At 40.9% G+C, this 13,090-nt stretch overlaps 1 protein-coding gene across 1 annotated transcript in view; it reads left to right on the plus strand.

Annotated features, from left to right (window-relative positions):
* CATSPERE (catsper channel auxiliary subunit epsilon) overlaps positions 1-13,090 on the plus strand; it is a 136,136-nt gene that overhangs the window by 36,594 nt on the left and 86,452 nt on the right. Inside the window, exon 8 of the mRNA XM_029933340.1 lies at positions 8,461-8,485. Coding sequence (XP_029789200.1) covers positions 8,461-8,485 — 25 coding nt within the window. The remainder of the gene's footprint in view (positions 1-8,460; positions 8,486-13,090) is intronic.

Raw genomic sequence — 13,090 nt, forward strand, 5'->3', positions numbered from 1 at the left:
TTTTTTTTGGTGTAATTATAAATGAGATTGTTAATGTCTTTTTCTGCTGCTTCATTATTAGCATATAGAAATGCAACAGATTTCTGTATATTACTTTTATGTCCTAAAACTTTGCTGAATTATCAGGTCTAGTAGTTTTGGTGGAGTCTTCCAGATTTATTATATATAGTATCATATCATCTGGAAATATAAGTTTTACTTTTTTCCTAATTTAGATGCCTTTTATTTCTTTTTCATAGCTGTGGCTAGGACTTCTAGTACTGTGCTGAAAAAAGCAATGGACATCCTCAGATTTTCACCATTGAGTATGATGTTAGCTATGGGCTTTTTATATAAGGCCTTTATTAGGTTGAGGTATGTTCCCTCTCGACCTAGTCTGTTGAGAGTTTTTATCATGAATGGATGTTACACTTTGTCAAATGCTTTTTCTGCATCAGTTGAGTTGATGATAATGGATTTTATGCGTTCTCTTTTTAATGTTGTGTTAAGTTGATTGACTTGCAAATATTGAGCTACACTTGCACCCTGGGGATAAATCCCTGATTATAATGAATGATTTTTTAAATGTATTGTTGGATTTGATTTGGTCATATTTTGTTGAGAATTTTTACATCTGTGATCAGACATATAGGCCTGTAGTTCTCTTTTTTCTTACAGTGTCTTTATCTGGTTTTGGTATCACGACAATGCTGACCATATGGAATGAATTTGGAAGCTTTCCTTCCTTTTCTGTTTTTTGGAATAGTTTGAGAAGAATAGACATTAACTCTTCTTTAAATGTTTGCTAGAACTTACCTGTGAAGCTATCTATTCCTGGACTTTTGTTCATTGTTTATTTTTTTATTACGAATTCAATTTCATTGCTGGTACTTTGTTTATTGAGATTTTCTATTCTTGATTCAGTTTTGGAAGCTTTATGTTTCTAGGAATTATCCATTCCTTTTAGATTCTGCAACTTGTTGGCATATAATTTTTCATAATATTCTCGTATTTTTATTACTATGGTGTTGATTGTTGTTTCTCCTCCTTTATTTCTTTTTTTAATTTTTAATGTTTATTTATTTTTGAGAAAGAATGAGAGAGAGAGAGAGAGAGAGAGAGACAGAACATGAGCAAGTATGAGGCAGAGAGAGGGAGACACAGAATCCAAAGCAGTCTTCAGGCTCTGAGCTGTCAGCACAGAGCTAACGTGGGGCTCGAACTCACAGATTACAAGATCATGACCTGAGCCGAAGTTGGACACTTAACCGACTGAGCCACCCACACACTCCTCTCCTCATTTATTTCTTTTTCAAAAGTTTATTTACTTATTTTGAGAGAGAGAGAGCAGGAGAGGGCTAGAGAGAAGGGGAGAGAGAGAATCTGGAGTAGGCTCTGCACTACCAATGCAGAGTCTGATGCAGAGCTTAAGCCCATGAACCGCGAGAGCATGGCCTAAGCCAAAACCAATAGTCAACTGACTCAACTGACTGAGCCATCCAGACACCCTCCTCTCCTTTATTTCAAATTTTATGTCAGTTCTCTCTCTCTTTCTCTTTTTTTAGGTTTATCAATTTGGTTGATCTTTTCAAAGAACCAGCTCCTGATTTTATTGATGTATTATTTTTTAGTCTTAATCTATTTCTCCTCTAATTTTTATTATTTTTTTCTTCTACTGGCTTTAGGCTTTATTTTTCTTTTTCTAGTTTGAAGATAAGGTGTAAAGTTAGCTTGTTTATTTGAGATCTCTCTTATTTTTTGAGTTAGGCATGTATTGCTATAAATGTCCCTCTTAGAACAGCTTTTCCTGCTTCCCAAAGATTTTGGACCATTATGTTTTCATTTTTGGCCCTTTGTATTTTTTGGTTTCCTCTTTGATTTCTTGATTGACTCCATTTATTGTTTAGTGACATGTTAGTTAGCTTCCATGTATTTGTGTTGTGTCCCTTCCAGATTTTTTTCTTGTGGTTCATTTCTAATTTAATACATAGGGAAAATGCCTGATATGATTTCAGTCTTTTTAAATTTATTTAGACTTGTTTTGCTGTATAACATGTGATCCGTTTTGGACAGTGTTCTTTGTGCTCTTGAAAAGATGGTGTATTCCCCTGTTCGAGAATGAAAATGTTCTGAATATCTGTTAGATCCATCTAGTTTAATGTGTCATTGAAAGCCACTGTTTCCTTGTTGATTTTCTGTCTCTATGATCCATCCATTGATGTAAGTGAGTTGTTAAGGTCCCCTACTATTATTGTCTTATTGTCAATTTCATTCTTTATGTCTGTTAATGGTTACTTTATATACTTAGGTGCTTCCATATTGGGTGCATAAATATTGTTAAGTGTTATGTCCTCTTGTCACATTGTTGCTTCTATCAGTGTGTCATGTCCTTTCTCTCTTGCTTGTCTTTGTTTTAACATCTATTTTGTTTGGGGCTCAGTTGGTTAAGCATCTGACTTTGGCTCAGGTCTTGATCTTGTAGTGAGTTCAGGCTCCGAGTCAAGCTTTCCACTTGGATACTCTGTTCCTCTCTTCCTGCCCCTCCCCCACTTGTGTGCAAGCACTCTCTCTTTCACACAAAACATATAAATAAAAAATTTTAAAAATAAATAAAGTCTATTTTGTTTGATATAAGTATTGTCACCCCAGCTTTCTTTTTACTTCCATTTGCACGATAAATGATCTTCCATCCCTTCACTTTCAATCTGCGTGTTTCTGGAGGTCTGAAGTGAATCCACTGTAGGCAGTAGATAGATGCATCTTTTTTTTTTTTAATCTATTCAGCCACCCTATTTTTTTTTTACACCAATGATTGGATCATTTGGTTTTTTTACATTTAAAGCAGTTATTGATAGCTGTGTACTCACTGCCATCTTGTTTTTATGTTTTATGTTGTTTTTATAACCTCTTGGTTTCTTTCTTCTTCTTTTGCTCAGCTCCCCTGTGGCTTGCTGGTTTTCTTTCGTGATATGCTTGGATTCCTTTCTCCTTATTTATTGTGTATCTATTGAAGTCTTTGATTTGTCGTTACCATTAGCTTCATTAGAACCAGGCTCCTCTGGGGTGTCTCCCATGTGGGTCATCCATGCCCTGCTGTTGTGGCTGAGCCGAATTTGCCTTCAGTCCAGTCAGCTACATTGGTCCAGTTTTGCCTCTTTTGGGTACACTGGGTGGGGGTTGGTCCCTGTGTTATTAAGGGACTGGCCTGGGGGCCCCTAAGGGCTTGGAATTGAGCAGAGTTTGCCAGAAGCCAGAGCAGATGCCTGCCCTCAGATACAATCTCACCAAGCCACAGGGCCCTCTCCCTGCCTTGTCCCAAAAGGCCTCCATTGGTGTGCGCATCTGGCCGGGAGACCAGACGCCTTCCCCTGTTCCATCTGCTGGGGCTGCACTTGCACCAACCTACACAGTCCTCTCCCTGCCTGTCCCTTGGGAGGCTTTTGTTGGTAGGTGGAGTTCGCAAGGAGACTCACAGTTTTGCCCCCAGTCTGTCTGTGGTGCCACAGTCATGCTGAACTGTGCTGCCTGGGAGAGCCTTTTGTTGGTGAACAGGGCCACGGTCAGAGCACATGCCTGCTCCCCATACATGTGGTGCAGCTGCAGTCACACCAACCAGCAGGGCACTCGCTGTGCACTACTGGCTATCAGGTGTAGCCGCTAGGACTGTGGGGACACTGGTGCATGTGTGTGGCTGGTTATCTGTCCCTCTCCCCAGGGCTGGAGTCATTTTGGAGTTCCACTGGTCCCTGCCAAGGCTGCTTGCAAGGTGTGTTGGGGCAGGAGCCCCTTTAAAGAGACACCTGCCACGTGGGGTGGGTTGGATGGGGGGATACACAGGAGAACGTGGAGGTGGGCCATGCAGTGTTAGCAAGACACGTGGGTTGTGTTCATGCTTGTCCCCACAAGCATTGGCTGTCTAGGCTGCTGGGGGGCAGGGAAACAGCACCTGCCAGCTCCTTTGTTCTTGGAGAAGTCTCCTAAAGGTCCCTGTCCCCCCAGTGCACATTCTGGGATTCGTAAATAAACCTATACCCCAGGAAATAAATCTGCCGTATACCTCAGGCGCCTTCCAGACTGCAGCTTCTAAGCCATGTCTTGGCTGGGTTGTTTATTCTGCTGGCCCTTTAAGGAAGGGTCTTCAGTCTCCCATTGCACTCAGGCTCTCCTGGAGCTAAGCCCACTGATGTTTAAAGTGTGCAGAGTTAAGCCCTGCTGATGGTAAAATCTCATGAAGTTGAGCCTCACTGGTTGTCAGAGCCAAATGTTGTGGGTACTCATCTTCCTAGTCTACGTCCCCTGTGCCTGGGGCACCTGGAATGGAGCCTGATGCTCTCACTGCTCCACGCCTGTGCTGTCCCTTCTGCTTGGGGCTGGTCTCACCAGCGTGTTGGGGTCCCAACAGTGTTCCTGCCCTTCCTATCCTTTTCCATGGGCCTCCTCTCTATGGTTAACTGTGGGGAATCTGTTCTTCCAGTCTCTGGTCATTTTCTACGTGAGTTGCACTCTTGTGGCTGTTATCTCCGTGCGTCTGTGGGATACTGTGAACTTAGAAACTTCCAACTCCACCATCTTCCCGGAATTCCATATCTCTTTATGTTGTCATTCCATTACCATTTTTAATACTTCTGTTCTTTAACAGGTAAGTGGCTAACACACCACCTTGTTACTATATTAACATATTCAGAATCACTTTATATACTTAATTTTACTAGTATGTTATATATTTTCATGTTTCCTTTTTTCTAATTAGAGAACTTGTATTTCAGCTTGAGGAACTCCTTATAGCATTTCTTGTCAGGCAATCTAGTGGTGATAAATCCCCTCAACTTTTATTTGGTCTGGAATGTCTATCTTGCCTTCATTTCTAAGGATAGATTTGCTGATAAGGTGTTCTTAGTTGGCAATTTTTCTTACAGCACCTTGAATGTCTCACTCTCTCCTGACCTCTGAGGCTTCTGCTGAGAAAGCCACTGTTCCCCTTAGGGTGATCCTTTGTATGAAAGGTTTTTTTTCTCCTCCTGCTTTTAAAATTCTCTTCTTTGTCTTTGATTTTAGATAGTTTTATTATAATGGCTGTGGAAGAGATCATTTTAGATTGAAAGTTTGGGGTGACTTAGCTTTATGAACTCGAACTTCCAAATCTTTCCCCAGGTTTGAGAAGTTCTCAGCCATATATCTTTAAGACTTTCCTTCTCTTCTTTTCCTGGGACTCCAGTTATGCATCAGTTGTTTCTCTTAATGGTGTCCCAGGCTTCGGTCATGCCCTCTTCATTCTTTTTTTTTTTTTTCTGAACTGGGTAATTTAAAATGATCTGCCTTTGAGTTCATTGATTCTTTCTTCTGTTTTGTTCAGTCTACTGTAGGAGCTCCTTTCTAAATTCTTCAGTGCAGTCATGGTATTCCTTAGCTCCAAATTTTCTCTGCATGTGCATGTGTGTGTTTTAATGTTTTCTATCTATTGAACTTCTTGCTTTATTCTTCTCTCGTTTTTCTGATTTCATTCAGTTGTTGGCCTTTGTTCTCTTATAGCTGTCTGGTCATCTTTAGAAAGATTATTTTGAATTCCTTGTTAAGGTATTTATGTATCTCCATTTTGGGGGGACCCGTTCCTGGAATTTGCCATGCTCCTTTGGTGCTGTCGCGATTCCCTGATTTTTTATGCTCCCTTTGGCCTCACATAAGTGTCTGTGTATCTGAAGAAACAGTCCCCTCTTCCAAATGTTGAAGACTTACTTTGCTCAGGAAAACCTTCACCTGTGGGTGGAGCACTCAGTGACCCCAGGTCTAGTGATGTAGGGCATCCCAGGAGCCTGTGGCATCTCTGGGTTCAGGGAGGCATGATGTCTCATCAGGTCAGACCACTGGGGTCCAGAACATCAACAACTGTGTGATATTTGGCAAGTGCTAAGTAGCATTCACAGTGACTGCAAGGGCTGTTAGCGTTCTCCACAGCTCCTCCAGGGCCAGTGGCTAGGGACCAGAGCCAAAAGTGGTAGTGTCCCGAGCCAGTGGTGTGCACGTACTTAGCTGTAGGGGCCTGCTGTTGTTTTCCGGGTATGGGGAGGGGTCAGTTTTAGGCACGCACATAGTGCTGAGGGCCAGGCTAGGTGTGGGTGTACACGCACCTGTGGGAGCTCTGGCTATCTGTGTGCACTCCTGTGGCTGTGGGGTCTCACTGCAGATATGGGCACAGGCATGGAGGCCAGTAATAGGAGACTGGGCCAGATCTGGACTCCCAAACAGCTTTGACCATTGGGATGACTTCCCAAAGCTGCAGGGTCTTGCCACAGACATGCCCAAGTTAACAGAGCAAAAAGGAATGGGAGTCAGACTGCGGGGCCCAGAGGTGCATATCTGGAGGGGCTAGCCCTGAGCACCTGCGAGGGGTGGTCAGCTGTGGGGGTGTAGGCTGCATCTTGCACTTGCACAGCTGCAGAGGCTGAAGCCAGCTGTTGGCATGGATCCTGTGCTCTGCCAGGGGTGAGGACAGGGGAATGGGAAGGGACTCAGGCAGCTGGAACCTGCAAATGCAAAAACCTGTGGGGTAAAAACTAGGAAAATCTGCAGGGGTCCATGATGGCCGTACTGACCATTGGTTTCTTCTGTGGTGAAAACTTCTGGGGCTCCTGTAGAACCAGGTCACTGGGGACTCTAGTTGCTCCGACTGCATAGTTGATACTGGTAGTGCTTGCCTTTCTTCCTTGTTTCTGCCCATCTCTGTACATCTCCGCTTTGATCGCCTCTGGGGAGGGTGGCGGGCGGCACCTAAACAGGCCTCTTGTGCAGTACCCCGAAAGGCTGGGGAAGCTGGTCAATTGCTGTGCTCTCCGTTTCCTGGGGAGGGTGAGTTCTCTCTTGGCAGCACAGAGCAAGGCCAGCTCAGCAGATGGGATGATTAGGACAAAATGAAGCACTCTTCTTCCCTCTTTGTGCAGTTGTTCCCAGGTTTTTGTTCTACTTCATCGGAGTTTTGTAAGTGGACTCTCTCGAGCTCTCCCAGAACTGTTTTTGTTCGTAAATAGCCGTCTAATTGTCTTTGTTGGGAGATGGAGGCTGACTTCCTCCGTACCATCTCGGTGACATCAGCCTCTTCTATTTCTATAATGATCCCCTCCCAGTCTTTTTGTTTGGCTTTTTATGATCTGTCCTTACCTTAAATGGCAGCTCCATTCAGCTTTCCTTCCGTGGTTCTCTTTTCATTCTTCCGTCTGTGCAACAGCTTAAGAGAGGCAAGCATTCTGATAAAGATCCAAAAGAATGCTGCTACTGTCATCTTCCATGGAAATCAAGGCTGTTACTTTAACATCAACTGACACTGTCTCTCTGCAAGTTTACTTGTAATAAGCGTCTTAGTATTAATACGAAAGCCTTTCTCGTATTATCAGTGTATTTCTCTTTTTGCCTTTAAATGTTCCTTTCCAGACAGACAGGTGACTCACTCAGTGACCCACTTCTGTCCTTGTTTCATAACTCAGGGCAGGCATACCAGCCCTGGAGCTGGGGATCTTTTTGATCAACCTAGTTCTCTGTGAACACTTAGCACATCTGCCTATCAAGATTTATAGTACTTGTTTTCATTTGCTTTCTAAAATCAGACTGAACATACAGGGTAATCTCAGTGGCTCAGTCAGTTGAGCATCCATTTCTTGATTTCAGCTCAGGTTGTGATCCCCGAGTTGCGGGATCGAGGCCTCCACTGGGCTCCATGCTGAACATGGAGTCTGCTTAAGATTCTTTCTTTTCCTCTGCCCCTCCTCCCAGCTTGTATTCCCTCTGTCTCTAAAAGCACATTGAAAAAAAAATAGAATAAAATCAGATTGAACCTATGAAATATTGCTTTCATTATATGGTCTCAGAAACTCACTGCTCACATATTTACTGATTCCCAAAATATCTTTTGTGTTTCACACATAATAATGTATTAGGCTCTGTGCAGCAATCAGCAAATAAAAGACCATAGTCCTGAAGCATTGACTTTTAGAAGATATGAGAAAGAAGACACAGATCTCATTACATGAAAACAGCACTTTCTAAAAAACATGCAACATATCATACAAACAAATGCTGTCCCTTTCAGAAAATTTACATTGAAAGGGCAGTTAATAAAGGATTTGCACTGCTAATTGATGAATTTGTTTTTGACATAAATGAAAGCACGTAAACACTCTAGACTTTCTTAGGCAGAATGATCATATCGCATTTTTAAAGATTGCTCATGCAACTTTGGCTACGTGAATTTGTAATGTTACTAGGCAGCATGCAGATCCAAGTGTCTTAGCATTTTGACACGTGAGAATCAGTCATTATATTTAATTATAGACATAAGTAGCTTCTTAAGCATTTAGTATTTAATTGTTTATGTATTTATAATGCAATATTAGAATATTGAAAAACTTAGAAACATGTATATAGAAAGTGAAATATTCAAACTAATATTTAGCAGTCTGTTTGCTAAAATATGATTCCTCTTTCTCCCAACAGAACTTTGTTTCACAGTTACACCCAGGTAAGACATGTTTTAAAATTGTATATCTCCTTCATATATCACTAACTGTATTATTTTCCTCTAATCTTTCATGTTACCTAGAAGGAGAACTTTCCAAACTAATTTTTCAACAAAATTTGCTTAGAGCAGTGGTACCTACTCTATGATTTGAAGACCCCTAGAGCGCCACAGACCTTTCCAGGAGGTCCATGAGCTCTACCCTTTCCCAACCACATATCTGGGTGAGGATAGCTTTTCCCCACATCCTTCCACCAAAACACCATAGGCCAACAGCTTGAATGCAGGAGCGCAGATGATAATTCAGCTGTCTTCTATTAAGACAAGCAGTACAGACATTTTGTAATGTAAAATGTACAACAACCATTCTGCTTTTCTTTGTTTTGGGAAATAGTTCTCTTTCATTAAAATATATGTCCTGTTAACATTTTATGGGTTTATCATAGTTTTTAAAATAAATTCATGAATATCTTTAAGTCTTCTCAGTTTTGTTACATGGTAAATATTGATAGATCTGACCCATATAAAACAGAAGCTCTGTGACATTCTCAATAATTTTTAAGGCTATGAGGGGGTCTTGAGATCAAAAGGTTTTAACATCTGATCCAAGGATTGAAGATGACAGCAGAGTAGAAGGAGCCTAGGCTCACCTTCTTCCATGAATATAACTAAATAGCTATCAAATCATCCTAAATACACCAGACATTGATCTGAATACTAGCAGAATAACCTCCACAACTAACGGTAGAGAAGAAGCCACATCAAAGAAGGTAGGAAGTGCGGAGATGCACTTTGGGAGAGAGACAGATGGTGGCCACGGTGGTAAGGAGGGAGCCGTGGTCATAGAGAAGGACAAGAGACAGACTGGCACACAGAGGAGCACGCAGGAAAATGAATCCTTGTAGCAGTTGGCTTGGAAAGTAAGAGGGGCCGAATTTCATGAGTTCTTGCAATGAGTGGGGCTTAAAGGTCAGTGGGCTTGGCTGGGATAGAGTCTGGATGGTCCTGCACTGCTCTCACAGAGAAGGGAAGCAAACACCCCACAGACACACAGTGTCCTGGAAGGAGCAGTCAAAGCAGCACCTGTGGCACACAGTGGGCAGTTCATTCAATCATCTCACAGTGAGTCCCAGAGAGGTAGCATTCACAGAGAGAGACCTCAGGGAACAAAGGAATTGGCCAGTGTTGTTTCCTTCCCCTGGCCCTCAGCATAAGCACAGAACCTACCTGTGGGAACCAGTGCGGCACCAACACTCACTGCCTATCTTGTCTACGCCAAGCCCTGCTCCCCCACGCTCCCGTAGAACTTCCCGTCTGAGCTGTGCTTACCTCAGTCCCAGTGCAGCAGACCCCTCCCCCAAAGACCAGCCCAAACCCCTGCTTGCACCACGTTACTCATCCTGGGAATTTTGCAATGCCTCAGATCTCATTTCACAAACAGACCAAAACACACCGAGTTAAAACATGCCACATTCAGGCCAGAGACCAGCAGAGCCTATAACAGGTAGAGACTGCAGACGTCCGGCCTGAAGGATAAAGCAACCAGGACAAAGTGCCCGAGCACTTGTAGTACACATTGGGAACAGAAGCCCACAGGCCCTTGGGAACAGATGACAATACATGGCAGGGCGCTAAAGGACCTCTCCTTCATAAGACCATTACCCTCAAGAATAGGAGACATAGCTGACTTTCCTAACACAGAAATAGGTACAGAGACGTAGACAAAATGAGAAGGCAGAAGAATTTATCCCAAAGGAAAGAACAGGACAAGACCATGCCAGAGATCTAAGTGAAACAGATAGAAGTAACATGCCTGATAAAGAACTTAAAGCACTAATCATAAGGATACACACTGGACTCAAAAAGAGTAGAAGACATGAGTGAAACTTTTACATAGAGATGGGGAACAACACAGCAGAAGTAAAGGACAAAATAAACAAAATGAGAAATATACCTCAGGAAATGAACAACAGACTAGAAGGAGAGGAACAAATTAAAAACCCAAAGACAGAGTAATGGAAAGTAATCATGCTGAACATAGAGGGGAAAAAAAGAATTATGCAAAACAAAATAGAGTTAGGGAACTCAGTGATTCCATTAAATGTAATAAAATCTGTAGTATAGAAGTCCCACAACAAGTAGAGAGAGAGAAAGGGGTCAGAAAATTTATTCAAAGAAATAAGAGCTGAAAACTTACCTAATTTGGGGAAGGAAACAGACATCAACATCCAGGAGACACAGAGAACCCCCATCAAAATCAACAAAAACAGACCCACACCAAGACATATTATAATTAAGTTAGCAAAATATAATGATATAGAGAAAAAGATGTTAAAGCAACAAGACAAAAGAAGCCTAAATAACCAGGGAAAACCTATAAGGCTAGCAGAAGAGTTTTCAGCAGAAACATTTCCAGCCAGAAGGGAGAGGTATGATATGTTCAAAGTGCTGAGTGGGAAAAATCTGCAACTGAGAATACTCTATCCAGCAAGGCTAACATTCAGGATAGAAGGAGAGATAAAAGAGCTTCTTAGACAAAAATTAAAGGAGGGCATGACCACTAAATCAGCCCTGCAAGAAATATAAAGGGGACACCTTGAATGGAAAAACCAAAAGTGACAGTATAAAGGTAGGAAACACAAATCAGTAATCATATTTCTGTTAAAAAAAACAAAAACAAAAAACAAAACAGTCAAGGAATCACAAAATAAAAGAATGTGAAATATAACAACATATACCTAAAATGTGAACAGGAGAGGAGTAAAGAATGTGATCAAACTTTAACAACCATAGACTTAATATAGACTGCTATATGCAGAAGAGGTTATTACACACCTAATGGTTACCACAAATCAAAAACCACTAATAAATATGCAAAGAATAAAAAGAAAGAAACCCAAACATATCACTAACGAAAATCAGCAAACCATGAAAAAGGGAGACAGGAAGGGATCAGAGAAAATCTTTAGAAACAATCACAAAACAGATAATAAGATGATAATAAATAAATATCAATAATTACTTTGAAGGGCGCCTGGGTGGCTCAGTCGGTTAAGCGTCCGGCTTTGGCTCAGGTCATGATCTCACAGTTCATGGATTCAAGCCCTGCATCGGACTCTGTGCTGACAGCTAGCTCAGAGCCTGGAGCCTGCTTCGGATTCTGTGTCTCCCTCTCTCTCTGATCTTCCCCTGCTCATGCTGTCTCTCTCTCTCTCTCTAAAATAAATAAAAACAGTAAATGAAAAAATAATCATTTTGAATGTAAATGGACTAAATGTTCCAATCAAAGATGAAGGGTGACAGAATGTCTTAAAAAGCCAACAAAAGAATCATTTCAGACCTAAATATAAGTATCAATACTTATATTGGACAAAAGATTTTTTTTTTTGCTAAGACAAATGTGAAGTATTTATTGGTATAGCTGCTTACATTCAGCTTATGTACATGTTACCTCATTTAGGTCTTATTTTTAGACAAAAGATTTTTTAAAAAAGACTGAGCCAGAGACCAAGAAGGACACTCTATAAAAATAGGACAATCCAACAAGAAAATGCAATACTTGTAAGTATGCCTGCACACAACACAGAAGCACTCAAATACATAAAACAGTTAATAACAAAAAGGAACTAATTGATAATAACACATTAATAGTAAGGGACTTTAACAACTCACTGACATCAGTGGGCAGATGATGTAAACAGAGAATCAACTAGGAAACAATGGCTTTGAATGGCACATTAAGCCAGATGGACTTAACAGATACATTGGGAACATTTCACCCTAAAACAGCAGAATACTGTTTTCAAGTGCAAACAGAACATTCTCCAGAGTAGATCACATACTGGGTCACAAAACAAACCAACAAATTTAAGAAGATCAAAGTCAGAACATGCATCTTTTCTGATGACAACTCTATGAAACTAGAAGTCAATCACAAGGAAAAATCCAGAAAGCCCACAAATACATGGAAGTAAGATAACACGCTACTAAACAGGAAACTAAAGAAGCAATTTAAAAATACATGGAAATGAAAATTAAAAATAATCTGTAAAACCTCTGGGAGGCAGCAAAAGTGGTTCTAAGAGGGAAGATTATAGCAATACAGGCCTACTTCCAGAAGCAAGAAAATGTCAAGTAAACAATCTAACTATACAGCAACAAACAAAACGTAAAGCCAGCAGAAGGAAAGAAATAATAAAAGTTAGAGCAGAAATAAATGTTATAAAAACTAAGAAACAAACAAATAATAGAACAGATTAATGACACCAGGTTCTTTGAAAAAGTTAATAAAATTGATAAACCTCTAGCCAGACTTATCAAGAAAAACAGAGAAAGGATTCAAATGAACAAAATCACAAATAAGGGGGGAGAAATAACCACTAACACCACAGAAATGCAAAAATTATAAGAAAATGTTCTGAAAAATGGTATGCCAGCAAATTTTAAAACCTAGAAGAAACGTATAAATTCCTAGAAACATATAAACTACCAAAACTGAAGCAGGAAGAAATAGAACATTTGAGGAGACTGATAACCAGCAAATAAATTGAATCAGAAATCAAAAATTCTCCAAAAACAAAAGTCCAGGACCAGACAGTTTCACAAGTG

This window comes from Suricata suricatta, chromosome 3, assembly GCF_006229205.1.
Source record: "Suricata suricatta isolate VVHF042 chromosome 3, meerkat_22Aug2017_6uvM2_HiC, whole genome shotgun sequence".
Classification (NCBI taxonomy): domain Eukaryota; kingdom Metazoa; phylum Chordata; class Mammalia; order Carnivora; family Herpestidae; genus Suricata; species Suricata suricatta.